Genomic DNA, 16,372 nt, shown 5'->3' on the forward strand with positions numbered 1-16,372 from the left:
AAGCCAGTTTTAACAGAAGATATCAAAATGTTTACAGCCATGGAAATCACACTCTTCCAACCCCCACTTTGGTAATCACTACGTTAGAGCAGGGGTTCCCAAACTTTTCATCTCATGACCCCCAAAAATAAAGGTTTCTACAGACTGTGGACCCCCACTGTCCCTGGAGGTTGTTAAGGTACATGACGTAGTGCACAGCCGCCCCCCCCCCCCCCCCCCCCACACACACACACACACACACTAACACGCTGATCCAAACACTTACACTAAAAAACAAAAGAATACAACAGCATAAAAACCGTAAAATCATTTTGTATATAGTATATTTATTGTAAGAAAGGTAAGAAGCCAAATTTTATTCATCACTAAGACAGACAACAGACAAACAGTTTCAGACTTTGTCTTTTCCAAAATATCTTAAATGCATCATGAAGATATAATTTAATTTTCCTGCTTTAAATATGAAGAGCACACATCAGTGCTTCCTGTCTAGCTGTATGTAACTTGACGGTGCACTCTGTTCTCCTCTCAGTTGAGACTTGCCGAGGACTGATGGGTGTTTCCCGCTTCATTCACCATCCTGCCCTGCAGCTATTCATTCCTTTTACCTGGTTTAATGCGAGGCGAGGCTGCACACTAAAATATGTGTTTGAGCGGCAGCAGGCTGAGAGGGCCTGTGTGTTTCTGTGACCTCCGGCTGTGTGGCTCCCCAGGGCTCCTCTCTGTGTCCTCCTGACTCCTGGGCAGGTGGCTCGTTGTGAAAGTGAAAGAATGGAAAGCGCCTCACTGGTTTTACACTCACTCTACTTCAAGGTGGGTTGCATAAGGCCACAGAATAAAAAGGAGTACAATCCACACAGACACAAGTCCTAGTTTATGTCTACATTGAAATGATTCCGACATTAGACCAGAGAAGACATATTCAAGTGCACATGCTTTTCCCCCTTTTTTCCAAAGTTATGTCCCCCTCAGGAGACGGAGAAAGCAGGGGCGTGTCCAGACTTTTTTAGGCTTGGGTGGCCAAACTGGGCATGAAGTTTGTGTGCACAAACAAACATAATAATTAGCATTTCCTATGTAATATTTCCTAACGTTAAAGGTGCAGTCCGTAGAAATGTTGGTTGCAGTTTGTAAACACAACATTCCAACTGGGCTCCTCTTCCTGAGCTCATCGCCCCCAGAAGCTCACACTCCCTGCAGGACGTAGTGTGTACGTTTACTGCTTGTACCTACACTGCAAGCGAACGCTTGCACAAGCTGCCTGTCCAAAAGGAAGCAGACCAACTCCTGTGACCTGCGGTGTTAAAGCGCTTTGAGTAGTCAGAATACTAGGAAAGAACTAAACGAGCTCACGTCCATTTACCATTTAAACTAAATATTAGCTGCTACACTCATGTTGACATTCTTCCACCATACGAAGTGTTAGTACATAATAATAAAAATGATCTTGTGGGGCGCCTAGTGGTTAGTGTGAGCGCCCAATATACAGAGGCTGCAGTCCTCTGAGCATGTTGCCCGGCCTGCATGTCATTCCCCACTCTCACTCTCTCTCCCTGACTTCTGACCCTATCCACTGAACTATCTCTCAACTACACCCCCCCCCCCCCCCTTCCCCAAAACCACTGATCTTGTAAGCCTGTAGACGTTTCCAGAGGAACACAGTAACGTGCACACGGAGCTGCAGCAGGTGCAGGTGTCCTTATCTTTGACACAGCACAGAGCTCTGAATGAATGATGGGCTTCTTTCTGCTCTCTCCCTCTCTCTCTCTCTCTCTCTCTCTCTCTCCCTCTCTCTCCCCTCTCTCTCCCTCTCTCTCCCTCTCTCTCTCTCTCTCTCTCCCTCTCCTTCTCTCTCCCCCTCTCTCTCCCTCTCTCTCTCTCTCTCCCTCTCTCTCTCTCTCTCTCTCTCCCTCTCTCTCCCTCTCCCTCCCTCTCCCCCTCTCTCCCCCTCTCTCCCCCCCCCCTCTCCCTCTCCCTCCCTCTCCCCCTCTCTCTCCCTCTCTCTCTGTACCTCGAATGTTTAACCAACAGGAGAACTGAGTGTCTCTCAGCGTTCTCGTCGTGTCCTAATCAGAAACAGAATCTTGTACAGTTCACTTTGTTCCCTTCAGACGTCAGTTTCTCTGCAGATTTAATGAACAGTTTGACATCTTTACTTTTCTTCTGCAGGAGTTCAGCTTCAATCTGTTTACGTGTTTCTGTACTACTTTAAGAATATAAACATTTTTTAACTTCTATTTTAGTCTTATAACTATAAAAGCCCATACTCGTTGGAGTCACTGAGAGTTACTGAGTGATCACTTTACGGTAAGGATGCCAAAAGGTTCAATGCTTCGATACCTTTTTGGTGGAAATGTGTTTTAAAATTGGAAGCTGGGACTGAGGCCAGTTATGAGTCTGACAGGCTATATGGATGGACCAGACGATAACAACACACCATGTGATAGTTGGTGGGCTAAAGATAGAACTTACGCGATACTATCAGTGTGATTGATTTAATTACACAAAGAGGACTAAGCTGCTCATAAACACCACAGTTACATCTGAAACGTGACTGTTGATGCACGCAGCAGCCATGTTGGATTTGAACTCAGGCTACTGAAGGTACTCAGAGTTTCTGAGTCGGACTTCAGGGAGCGTTCCTGATGATGTATCAAACCGGCAACTCGGAATTTCCGACTTTCAAGATCAAATGGAACGCTAGCTGTGGGAGTGTCACCCACCTGGGGGAGGGGTTACTGCCCTTTGTGATGTCATGAAGGGAAAATCTCCAAACGGCCTGTTTGAGCACACATTTTCTGAAAAGTGGAGCAGGGAGAAGACAGAGAGGATGGACTTTTCTCATCATTGGGGGGTTTGTAGACACATTGGGAAACATGGTGAAATGTTTTACATCATATGTGACCTTTAAATGATGGTTTAACAGACGTTTTTATACATTCTCAGTTTCATGTTGTTCATCATGATCTCTAGTGTTCACGGTGTGTGTTGTTTCTATCGTCTGAGTCTATGTGCCAGGGTTTCTATCGGTCTATATATGTTTCTGGCAAAACTAATAGAACTAGAAACTAATCAAGAAAGTTGATGTTGTGGCATGAATTTAAATCACATATTTTGTTGTTTTTGTCAAAGTTATGACTCGTCTCCAACGACAGGTTTGTCTTTGTCAAACAGGGAACACTGACTCATCTCTGCTGCTAACATCACCGTGTACTGTGTGATGGCGGCGGACGTCGTGTTTTGGGGATCAGAGCATCTTCTCTGTCCCGCTTTAATGAAGCAGAGCGCGCAGACTTCATTATGAGACGGCAGATAACGAACTCACTGAACTGAAATGAACTCAAAGTCTGTTTCTGTTATTCTGCAGAAAACAAGAACATGAACCCGTTCACCTGCAGAGTCACAGGTACGCTCACACATCAGGCCTTGATTGTGACCAAGTGGGAAATAATGACTGTGTGTGTGTCTGTGTGTGTGTGTGTGTGTGTGTGTGTGTGTGTGTGTGTGTGTGTGTGTGCGCGTATGTGTGCGCTCTCACGGATTAAATAAAAGCTGATGAAGTGGCATGAAAATCAAGATCTTTTTATTTTCACACTATTCGGGTCTAAATGACGCAACTCGTCTAATTTTGGAATTGCTCTGGCAGATTGCTTCAGCCACAACACATGCTGTGTCTAATTTGGTCCACTAGGGCTGACTCCACACTGGACGATAATAACCCAGACGATTGTCGTGAAGGCGTGGCCTGATTTGATTAATCAACCGATTATTAGTCCAAATAATCCTGCTGTGTGTGGTGTCACTACAGTTACTGTCCTGCTCCTGATCCAGTTGGAGCCTTTCCGATCTTGAATGATATGAGAGCGAGAGCGAGCAGACCGGGAAGTGTCACCAGCCGGATGTTGCCTCACTTTAAGAGCTCACAAACATGGCGGCAAGTTAAACAGAACTGAGCACCGAGCCGGGAGGAATACTGAAGAAGAATAGCAGCTTGTGTAACTATGGCAACAACACAAGTGTCTTTATAACGTCTCATGAAGTCAAACCACACAGTCAGCTGACCACGACCATCGTCCACCATATTTGTATTTCTTCCGAAGTCCCGTGTGATCACTGTGAAGAGTTTCTGAGGACAAACCGTCTTCATGTCGGTGGTCTCCCATTTTTTAAAATCGGTCAAGATTTGAAAATTGTCTTACTTATGTTGCCAGACTCTCTATCTCTCTCTCCCTCTCTCTCTCCCTCTCTCCCTCTCTCTCTCTCTCTCTCTCTCCCTCTCTCCCTCTCTCTCTCTCTCTCTCTTTGTCTCTCCCTCTCTCTCTCTCTCTTTGTCTCTCCCTCTCTCTCTATCTCTCTCTTTGTCTCTCCCTCTCCCTCTCTCCCTCTCCCTCTCTCTCTCTCTCTCTCTCTCTCTCTCTCCCTCTCTCTCTCTCTTTGTCTCTCCCTCTCTCTCTCTGTTAAGACAAACCATCACTAAACCTTTCAGAACACGGGATCTGCTTGTTGACCACTTTCTTGAGCCGTTCTGTGTTTTGCGTGAACTCGTCTTGTACGCACGTCGTGCAGAACTCAAGTTTCACTTTTAAAACACACAAACAGACGTCCTGATGGACGGCGAGCAGAGTCTCCTGTGTGCTGCGCGCTAAAACGAAGGCGTCTGATGTCTCATGTCCCAGCTGTTTGTGGTTAAAAAAAATCAACAAAAAGCTCTCTCTTTCAGCAGGGATCCTTTCTGTAAATTTGTCACACACTCAGAGTAACAACCTGAGCCTGTCAGGGACCAAAACAGGCAATTTGAGAGCATTTTCTCCCGGAGAGCTCCATTACAATCATTACAGCTCACTTTGCAACTAGCCAGAGCAATCAAAGGGAGCAATTCTCAAACATGTACCTGTTAGCCACTCAGAGCCCGAGAGGTATTTACTTCCCTTTTGTCCTCTCTCAGTCAGAAGTCCTGATGTTATAGATGTGATTTTGCTGCTTATTAACGATGTGGGTCGATGTGCTGGTTGGAGATTTGTTCCTGAACCAGTTTTAGTTCAGAAAAAGGAGTTATGAGGACAAAGCGATTGTTGTCTTTACTTTTACTATTTTTATAGTGAAGACCTTTTTCTCATTCGAAACCCAGAGAAAATCAAAAGACGGTGGGAAGACGGCTGCGGCAGATATCAGCAGTCAAACGTTAGAAACTGTATGAGGACTCAGAGAGTAAAAGGTTAACTTCCTTGTCTGAAAGCTGCTCAGTACACCTTTAGTTTTTGCTCGAGGGCATCTCAGGGGTAATTTTGTGGCCTCTTGTTTTTGCTCATCTCATTTCTCCTCTCACTCGCTGCAGCAGCATCTAGTTTACATTCTGTTTATCGAGCGGTCCAACACAATCACAGCACGAGCGGATGATGCTGGAGCGACTGAAATCTTTCCTGAAGCTTAGTTTGGCTGCTGCCGCGGCAGTGCCACGCCTCGTTTCAACTCTGTCATCACGAGCTGTCAACGCTCATGTTATGATCCGAGCTGCAGAAAAGAGAAAGCCCAGTCAGCTAAAGATTTTTTTAAGACTTAGTTTTGGGCTTTTTATGTCTATTTTTGTTTAGATAGGACAGTGGATAGAGTCAGAAACCGGGGAGAGAGAGGGAGAGAGAGAGCGGGGAATGACATGCAGGGAAGCCACGGGTCGCATTCGAACCCGAGTAGCCTGCTCTAAAAGACTTAAGCCTCTGTGCATTGGACATTTGCACCTACCACTAGGCTACCGTCAGCTAAAGCTTTAACCTTCATCATGTTTTCTTGGATACACAGACTACAGACATCTTATTATTTTTAGTTTAGTGGCCCACTGTTCATCAATACTTTCTCTCATCGTGCAGGATTTAAACTTTACCCACAGACATGATTTCATTCAGCTGATGCTGAAATCAATGGTTGGATCGGGGTGTTGCTTTGAGACAACATGGCAGACAAATCCCTTAAATCATCGCCCCGCAGTTTCACGTTGATCCTTCCTCCAGTCCGTCCACTCTCGTGTTTTTCTTGTATGTGTCTCTACAAGCTCCGAGTGCAAAGCCTCTCACCTGGAATTCCCTGAAATCCTCTGAAACTTTCAGGAATGTCATTCCGCCTCACTTATCACTGAGGCGAGAGGAGAGGATGTGATCAGGACAGGAAGAGAGGAGTGAACCCTCCCCCTGGAGCTCAAGGATCTCATGAGGAGTTAGAGCTGATTTTATATTCAAAATCAATCTAAACAGGAGCAGGAACAACTTTTCTTTGTACCAGAGCAGTTAGAAATATTTAAGGATGAGAGAGAAACCAATAAGATGAGGCTGTGAAATGTGAGAGCTCGTACTGTACTCGGCCTCCTCTCACCTCACGCCCTCAGGTCTTACAATTTATGTTCTCGAACCCTGCATACAACCTCACTGAACTCTGACTTCTTTTTTTATGAACTTGGCCTAAATCACGGGAGGATCCCCTGAGCTGACGGCAGAGAATGTCAGTAATGACAGTCATTTTGAAAAAGCAGGAAAGTTACAGCAGAAAGCCCCACCCCAGGATTTCACAACATGATCATATGTTAGGACGTTCTGATATTATATAATTAAGAAAAGGGGAAAGAATCCTCTTTGTGTCTGGATTTCACAGAATGAACATCCCTTAAAGTCTTTGTCTCTCTTTCTCTGACACCCTCAGGTTGTTTAATGTCTCGTTGGGTAACAGGCTTGGTGATACACACGGTTAAGAAGTGCAGACTAACTTTTGCACAACGGCCTCAACTGCAGGAAATATGTCGGCCTATTTGTGCATTTTAGACAATGTGCAGAGTTTGTCTGCAGTGTTTGGTCCAATATTGGTGCCTAGGACTTCTACTTTTGTTACCGTGGTATTAAACCGGCATGGTATTGCTCGGCTATCATTCGATTCTTAATATGTGTTACATCAACATTTAAAATTCTGGTATTATGACAACCACAGCAACCACAATCAAAGTTTATCTTAACTCTGCACATCCTCTCAGCTCCATGGTTTGTGTCAGTGTCTCTGACTTGAAGCTTTTTGTGCGTCTGTTCATCAAATCTATCGACCTTGATTCCCAAAGTTAGCTTGAAGCTTCTTCAAGACGCCAGCAGAAGTGCACACAGACGCAATATTACCTGCCCACTGCCCGCCCGCCCAGGGACACTCTGCATCATAATGTTGTAAATAACTTCAGTGGAAGTGGTCAGCACGATGCATCAAGTTCACCTCCCTGCAGGGCCGTCTGCGAGTCTTACATATACCTCGTGTATTAATCTGATATTGCACTGATGTCATTTGATACCAAAAACAAAGCAATCACAGCAGAGAACATGACAGACTGCTGCATCAAACAGAGACGGTGCCGCCACCTTCTGGTGGAGCTGCAAACTGCCTCGTCACTGATGTGTTCATATGACCTGACTGTGGAGCAGCTCTGACCTCCTCCTCACCTGCAGAATATCTGAGGAGGCGCCCAGTCGTTCCGGTCATGGTCATTGAAGCATGATCCAAAGGCAACTGGATATTCCAAAAAGTCCATTTACCTTCGGTTCAAGCTTCGGTTCACTTGCAGAATAAAACTCTTCCATTCTGCGGTCTGCTGACTCTTTTTATTTGGTCTTAAACTGAGATTTTTTTATGTTTAAGTGAAAGTCTAATACTATTTATAACTGTTTCAATACAAAAAGACAGAGGCCGCAATATTGGATCATTCCTTGATTTTAATGAATCGGAAACTTCCGGCAAACTCTGGCACGCTGAAACAGATTTCCTTGTTTCCTCTCTCCTCTGCTTCGTTTCCTCATGTCTCTCCGTGCATCTCTGGTGGGAGGGACTAAGACGCAAGTGAGGGAAGCAAGTGAAGGATATGTGGATGCAATTTAAGAGAGGGACGTACCATAAGAGACATGAGAAGTACCCTAAATCCACACTGCGTCAATCAGACACAGGTGAAACCAGAGAAAGGGAGGAAGGAAGACAAGAAACACCGGGGACAAGCACTCCAAATTAAAACAGGAAACACTAAAGACGAGGGGAATGCACACACAGGGATGGATGTCAAAATAAAAACAGGAAATTAAATTCAAACAACCAGACAAAACGAAACCAGAAACTAATGAAACCTTCCTGCTTTTTTTTATTTGTATTTTTGTAATCCACATGAACACAACCAACCAATCAAACACAATGCAAGGCAAACAGAAATGACAGGCTGAGCAGTTAGAAGCAGAATGCCGCACAAAAGTTTAAATCATATAAAATAGAAACTTCAGTTTCATCTTCCGTGATGTCACACTCTAAGAGCACACTGTTTGCATGTAGATCACATGAAACCTTCGACGTTAACAGCATAGTGAAGATTTCCTCGTTACCCGGTCTTTGAAACAACATGCAGCCAGACGTTTAATACGCGCTTAAAGGTGTGAGAGGAGCCAGGAGACAACGTGAGTCTCCAGACCCTGCAGAGAAAAAAACATGATAAAACAGAGCGGAGGAAAATCACACAAACACTAAAGACACAAATACAGTTTAAGGATTTAAAAAGACGAGAGAAACTGTGTGAGGGTTCAAAACAAAAAAACACTTCTGCCTCCTCTTGTAGTGAAGTTGTTGATCTACTTCTCTTCATCCTCTCCTCCTCCTCTTCTGGGAATCAGACGTCGCACAGAGTGGATGGAAAAGTAAACACGCCTGAGGGAGGGGCACGTGTCAGGACGTGTGTGATTGCAGCTTTAATACACACGGGTAATGTGTTTGTGTGGACGAGGCAGTGAGGTGGCACGCAGGGTTAAAAGTCCAAACGGCCCTCATGAAGAAAACACCAACTGTCAGCGAGGCGTCAACAACATGATCTCACGTCAAACCTTCAAAGCTTCTGATAAATACACCGTCTGTGATCGCTTTATACAGAGAAAGGAAACATCCCTTAAAGGTCCACTCAGTAAAATGTGTAGTGAGTGAAATGATGAAGTGACCTTACTATATGATCAGACATTAATGAAACATGCTATGTTGAAGTGCTGGCTTCTCTGACAACAATGCAGCAGCCAGTATGTCCTCCTTCTAACTTTAGATTCTGGTCCTGTATGCTCGAGAAGGTAGGCGGTTTTAAGGCACTGCCGTTTTGGACACCCCTCGGTTTGCCAAATATGAGACCAGTTATCATGTCAAACCAACAGGTGTTGCAGTGATGGAAGCGGGCAAGAGAACTGGTTCAGATAGAAGTGATTGTACCCGACTTAAAAAGTCTCTGCATGTTTCTAATAAGCTCCACGAGCAGAAACGTGCTCAAACTAGGATCAATATTGGAGATGCTTTTGAAAAATGGAGAGAGGTTAGAACACAGAAAGGTTTACAGACCGATGCAGAGCTGGATAAACACTGAAGCTTCAGTGTCCACCACATGGCAACCTACGTGAGCATCGACTCTAGAGAGGAGGGGGCGGGGGGAGACAGCGCTCTACAATGTTTAGAATCTGGACTGCAGTACCCATTTTAAACACAAGGTGTCAGAGTTACATATTGCTCCTTTAAAATAGAAAAACAAGAAGTTTTAAATAAATAAAATAAAAAGGTTGACACAAAGAACACAGTGCCTTCATCAGAAACTGAAAGATTGTTTAAGAGATAAGTGAAAACAAACATTTGAGGAGAGTAGCTGCATTACTGAAGAGAAGGACGGACGCAGTACAGGAACAGAAATCTTCCTTTTCCTCTCACTTAAGCCGAGGCCATATTTACACCCCAAACTAGAACAATGTTCATTTTCACTAAGAATGGATCCCGTCTGCTAAGAGCTCCATCGTCTGTTTTCTCAGATCCAGTTCACAGCATTTTGTCTTATTGATATTCAAGCGCAAAGCGCCCATGAAGCTTCAGATCTTCTTACACATAGCTCTTGTGTTCATCTGATTGTGGAGAGAAGCTTTCATCCTGACCGAGCTCTGAGAGGGGGGTTGACATCTTTATCGGTTTGTTGGGAAGTTCAGATGTCACATCGTATGCTTGATCGTAAATCAAGCCAACTGATAAAAAAAGACGACCCTCCTCCCTGTCCTGCTGAGCGGCCCAGACTGTAGCCGGGGTTGAGCCTCAGACAACCCAAATGAAGCCTTTAAATAAAAAACTAATCGTCTCGTCAAAGCGTGTTTGCAGAGTTTATTTCCGCATACAGAGTCACACTGAGGTCGAATCGTCACGTTCACCAGAAAGTTAGCATGTGACTGTTAGCATTATTACAGTTACCACCGACTCTCAGCAGGCCGTAGAGGTTTTACTCCAACTCTGCAGGGCTGCAAGTGCTTGTGAACTAGACATTTTCAATGATGCTCATCAGCATTGCAAAGGGACAATTTTGCCCCAAAAGTGGAAAATAGCTCATTTACATCTGGACAATCAGAACACAGAGATGCCGTTTGCTCCGCAGCGCAGTTTGGGGAGCGTTTAACCCTCCGTGTGTGGTTTGTGGATTACATGTTTTTTTTGTCTCATTTGCACGAGTTTAGCAAGTTCAAAATCTCCGCTATCCCTCTGTCAATCAGGCCTCGAGTGGAGGAATCAGACTGAGGGATACTTGAACATTAAAAATGTGCATTTGAAGTCGTTATTCTGTCTACACAAACAATAACATTATAGTTTGAGTGCACAGGATCGGTCCTGTTCTGAGAGTCATGTCCGACTTTAAAGGCCGTCAGATTGGAGTCCTTACTGAGGCCACTCGTCTAAAGGAGCGAATGTCTCAGAGGATGTGACCGTCATTCAGCACAAAAGATGATCTTGAGTTTTATCTTCCATATTATTAATGTAAAGAAACATGGCCGCCGTGTAGAAACAGAATCTTTCTCATGTAGTTCCTGAAAAGGTTTCCTCTTCCAGAGTTCTTCTCTGGGGTTTATAGTTCAGGAAACCTCAGACAGGACTCGCACCTGTTAGCGTTTCTTAAAAGTTTTTCTGTGCCCGTCCAGCAGAGGTTCTTCCACCGCTCAGTTTTCAGTTTCCTCCATCACCTCCATCACCACAGTCTTCGGTCCGGTCAGGATCAGGTGGCTAACGGTCCGGTAGTCCAGATGAAGAACGTTGATCCCGTTGACCGAAACCACAAACTGACAAACCTTCAGAGAGCGAAGACACCAGACAGTTAGTCAAAGAGGAAACCTGGCAGACCACCATGATCGCACCGAGTGTGCTTTATGGCATTCAAACGTCTCTCTGCAGCGAGTTACTACACATGAACCAATCAGAAATCGCTATACAATTTAAAAACACTCTGTAGTTCCCTTCATGGCCAGTAGATGTCACCTGTGTTACAATAAAAACAGAAGATTCCCAATGTAGCTTAGACAACTCAGCTGTCTGCACAAGCTGAGGCCTTGGACGATAATGTAACTGCCTTTAGTTAAACTCCATTTCCCATGATTCCTACCTTCATCCCAGCAGCAGCAGCTGGGCCGCAGGGCTCCACCGCCTGGATGTGACACGGCATGTTCCCTCGCACCACAAACCCCCAACCGACTGCATCGGCCACAATCTGAACACACATGGAGGAAAGTCGCATATTTATCTGCAGCGGAGGAAAACTCCTCCCTTCATCGACTCGACTCCGGACTTAAATGTGTAGAAACAAAAGAACTTATGATTGAGGAACATATTCAGATTACTATAGTAACAGGATGTAATCACTTCGATCGAAAAAGCAGCACATGAACATGCCGCTTCGGGAGCACCGGCGTGCCGCTGTTAATTGTGGCAGGCCAGTTCCACAGCGACATGGCACAGTTAATTCAGCTGCATCTGCCGATGGCCTGCCGGCGCCGTTTCCCACTCATCTGTCGCTCCAGAATCGCCAATCTTCCATCACCATGATTCATATGTACATTGATACCAGGGAATTTGCTAAACAACATTCACTGCCCTTAAAGTGTTCTTTTTGTCATATTGCAACAATTTGAAGTTATTAAATTGGCTGTTTGGAAAACGTTGCGGTGAAACTCTACAGACTAACCAGACTCCATGTTTGTTCTGAGGATAATGAACTGACTTACTGTAAAGGTTTTCTTGATGTACGGTCCTCCGGGTCTCTGCAGCTCCTCGGTGCTCACTGGTCTCTTCAACACTGGACATGAAACAACAACATGACGGTTTATATATATATATATATATATGTATATATATTATCACACCACGTCTTTGTCATCCTGGACCGAGGTTTTGTCGAACCCTCAGAGTCCTAAAGACGCTCAAAGGAACCATTTGTTTACACCTGATTCATCTAGTGTCAGCATCAACGCACCTTAAGCAGCAATGCCATCTTAAACTGACTGCAGGCTCTGTCTGATACTACCTGTCCTACCACACGGCCACCACAGCTCCACCCTGCAGACTGATGGAGAACTTTCTGCTTCCTATGTGACCAATAGTTAACTACAAACAACGTCTTTGTAGTTTCGACGTCCTGCACAATGACTGTGTAAAGACTTGGATCTTGATTCTTCCCGACTTCCTTTTGGGCATGCCGCATCTTATGGAGCGAGACTGGAGTTGATGTTGGGAAAACGTAATTTACAAGCAGCTGCACTTTGATGCAGTTTGTGACATGGCCAAACCGGTTAGGGAGGAGACTGCTGTATTATTATTTTAAAGTGATCTAATTTAAATTAATTTCTTGCCTGGTTAAATCCTGTTGCGATGTCTCTGTCCCTGTATATCATGTTTCTGTGTGGGGTGAAGTCTGCAGTCAGCCTGGTCATGTGACCTGCTTCAGCTAGGTAGACACAGGTGTGTAGGGGGCGTGGCCTGAGGTGAACAAAGGGAGAGGGAGAAATGTTTGTGTGGGTTTTTTTGACTCTGGGAAGTGGGCAGAGGAGAGCTGCTGGGCTTCTTTTTTAAGTTCCTAACCAGGTTTTATCATTAATATAAGATGACTGTTGATGGTTCCTGAAGTTGCCTTACGATGGACCTCTTTGCACCCTTTCTTCTCTCTACTCTGACTGTTTTCCTGCGCTCAACGAAAACTCTAACACTAAAACCAAAATCTGATTCTGCACCTCGTATCTAAATTCTCTTTAGAATCTGTACATGGAGATGTATTTGTACCTGATTTGGGGTTGAAGAGCACAGGTGAGGATGACGATGAGTTGTTGTTTGTTAGGCCGACTCCTCGCCTGCTGTACATGCTGCCGTCACTGCTGCTCCTCAGACGGGCTCCTCCCTGACCTCCACGCTTCACCTCCTTAGACGGAGCCACTGACAGAGAGGGTTAAAGTCTTTAACTTCCTCGATTCTGTTTCCAACAATGTAGTTCCTAGAGCGGCTAAAGTTTGGCCTGTGTCGTTAATGTTTGGGTCCAGCAGGGGGCCCCAGAGGGCAACAGAACGTCTGTTTAGCGTTTGAGTGAACACGCCACGTCTCATACTAACACAACACTTCCTGATCGGGGCTTAAAATTAATCCACAATCTTGTAACCATGGTAACTGCACCGTCATAAACAAGACCAGAACGAGTCCATGTTTGGATTCGGTCACAGCAATTATACTTTATGACACACACTTCAAATTAACCGACAGCTTCTGGACGTATGAATCGTCTTCTATGATCGTAAAAGCATTTTTATTTCGTTGTGTCCCACTCCAGTGCCATGACTCAACTTCAACTTTAATTATAATCCTACACACCTCCAGACTCTGATGTTTGACTCTGACACACTCTGGATTCTCTCTCTCTCTCACCCTGGACTGGTCATCAGCCAATCACAGGGCTGACATATAAAGACGGACAACCAGCCACACTCACATTCACACCTACGGACAATTTAGAGTCACCAGTTAACCTAACGAGCACGTCTTTGGACTGTGGGAGGAAGCCGGAGTACCCGGAGAGAACCCACACATGCACGGGGAGAACATGCAAACTCCACACAGAGAGGCTCCTGTCAGACGGGGATTCAAACCTGGAACCTCCTCGCTGTGAGGGGACAGGACTAACCACTGGAGCACCGTGCAGCCCAAGTCGAAGGCGGTTACCGTAAAACTTCTAATACAAGCCCATTCCAGTTCAAGGCCCAGTCTCCTTTTACTAGCCTGGTGTTGCTGCATGTTTAGATAAATAAAGGCAGCGCTCGATTAAAGGCTTCTGTGCATTTAGTGTTGAAATGGTTTGCAGATGGGGCGCCTGTAGCCTATTGGTTAGTGTGTGCGCCCCATGTATATAGCTAGTCCTCCAAACAGGTGGCCCGGGTTCAAATCCGACCTGTGGCTCATGTCATCCCCCCCTCTCTCTACCTGATTCTCTGACCTGTCCCTCCAATAAAGCCCCAGAATAAAAAAGCAAAGATGAAATAAGTGATTTCTAATTTATTTTTTTAATGGTATCCCAATCGTCTCGTCTGGCATTGACAAACATTTTTAAAAGGACACGCCCGAACAAAGAGTTATAAAGAACAACATGTTAATAAATCCTTTAACAGAGCTCCTCGGTGTGCAGATCGCTTTGCTTCTTTATCCCGCCTGGTCCCAAATAAAGGCGGGGTCACTTCATAGACTGATTTAAAGTTACCCTGAAGCTGAAATCATCTGTGCTGTATTTCTAGATGTTTGTTTCTTTGCACTCTTTAGTATTCTGTCTGTCCGGTCAGTTATCCATCACAGAAAGTTCTTCAGCTGCTTCTTTAAACAAGCGTTTTCATTAAAACAAGAACTCAGTGTGTTGACTTTGACAACTGACTAAACGGCCTTGGAGCTCTGAAGAGTTCACCTGTTCTCTGAAACATGTTATCTGACGTCAGTTTGGGTTTCTGATGATCAGCTGAGATTTAGAACTGGAGCAGCTCTTACCTGCTGTCCGAGGTCCCATCTCTGCTCAAGTTTATCCAAAGACACAAATTCTGCTGAGGACGAATCCAGAGGAGGAAGACGTCTCGCTGCTCATAGAGACGGCGTTAACAAACAGATGGACAGAAGAGGATCAGACCGATTTAAAGACGACAGCTCCAAACGTTTCCTCCATCAGCAGCTCCGTCAAATCTCTCTGTGTGTGTTAACAGATCTGAAAGGGAAGGATGTGTGTGTGTGTGTGTGTGTGTGTGTGTGTGTGTGTATGTGTGTGTGTGTTAAATATTAAACCGCTGGACAAACAAACCGACCCTCAGCAGGATGGAGGAGGAGACTCTTTGAAAAAGTAAACACAGGGTGTCACAATAAAACAGCTTTCAGGTTTCTAACAGAACTTTTATAGAATGATTATTTTATTTTATTTTATTAACTTTAGTTTTTGTGTCCTTGTTCAAACCGGAAGAGGTTTCCTGTGAACGATTGAATCTAAAGCTAATCTTTGATGAAAACACACACACACACAGACTCACACTGTTGTCATGCACTAATGGGGAGATATCAGAGGGGGGGGGGGGTGCTCGCTCCTTAGCTGGTGAGGGGTTAGTGCCTTGCTCCTCTCCAGCTACCAGACCATTTTACAGGGACCCTCCAGTTACTGACCCACGTCCCTACAGCCGTTTGCAGTCGCCCCTCCCGGGCCATTGTAGATTTGCACATTTCATTAAGATGAGATACACCTTTATTCATCCCCACGATGGAGACATGTACAGCGCCACAGCAGCAAGGAGCGTGGAGAGAGACAACATGAGAAAATAGTTTATGGAGACTGCGGGTCGAACCTTTAGGAGCAAGATGAAACATCAGCATGTTTAGAATAAAATATCAGACACAAAAATAAAACTCTTAAAATTCTCTTTCATCAGCCTCACGTGGATCAAGGTGACAACGTTTGAGAGTTTCAGACTTTCTTTTCTGAACATCTGAACGGTCAGATCTGACCGTTCTGTTCCTGAATAATATTTATGATAATCTCTGTGCTGAACCTTTCGCTCCGTCGCTCTCTGCACGCCTCAGCCAGCGATAGAAATGTGAGTTTCACCATGAAGACATTTCACTGAGCAATAAAACAAACTCCTGACACAAAGGAGGAGCCTGCTTCGTCGAGTAAGTGCAGAGAAACAACGCAGACTTTTTCTGAAGACTCATTCTTAAACTTTGTGCGAATTGTCTTTAGAGGCACGCTCACCTCTGCCTGTCCCCGTTTTTTATTAATAAGTGAACGTGTGAGTAGATAAACTCAAAGAAGTCTCTGAACCTGCCCTCGATTCTTACGTCTCAGGGTGATGTGATCGAGTCTGTCTCTTCTTATAAATATCTCAGATTCTGAATCAAAGGGTCAAAGGTATCTTTATTATCCCCACAGGGAAATTTGTTTGCAGCTGGAGACATACAAATACATAAACAACACTAATAAATAATCCAAACCAAACAATCGATGATTCTCCGTCGTTAAGCTTCACATTCAGAAGTTAAA

At 44.8% G+C, this 16,372-nt stretch overlaps 1 protein-coding gene across 1 annotated transcript; it reads right to left on the reverse strand.

Moving 5' to 3' along the window:
- Positions 1 to 8,880: 8,880 nt before the first annotated feature.
- LOC132990812 (DEP domain-containing mTOR-interacting protein-like) lies at positions 8,881 to 15,038 on the reverse strand. Its single transcript, XM_061059268.1, has 5 exons — positions 14,842 to 15,038; positions 13,105 to 13,254; positions 12,054 to 12,124; positions 11,435 to 11,539; positions 8,881 to 11,123 (listed from the first exon to the last, which is right to left on the reverse strand). Exons 1-5 carry the CDS (start codon positions 14,858 to 14,860, stop codon positions 10,995 to 10,997), a joined length of 474 nt encoding a protein of 157 aa, XP_060915251.1. The 5' UTR covers positions 14,861 to 15,038; the 3' UTR covers positions 8,881 to 10,994.
- Positions 15,039 to 16,372: the final 1,334 nt, after the last annotated feature.

Source organism: Labrus mixtus, chromosome 16 (genome assembly GCF_963584025.1).
Source record: "Labrus mixtus chromosome 16, fLabMix1.1, whole genome shotgun sequence".
NCBI classification, from domain to species: domain Eukaryota; kingdom Metazoa; phylum Chordata; class Actinopteri; order Labriformes; family Labridae; genus Labrus; species Labrus mixtus.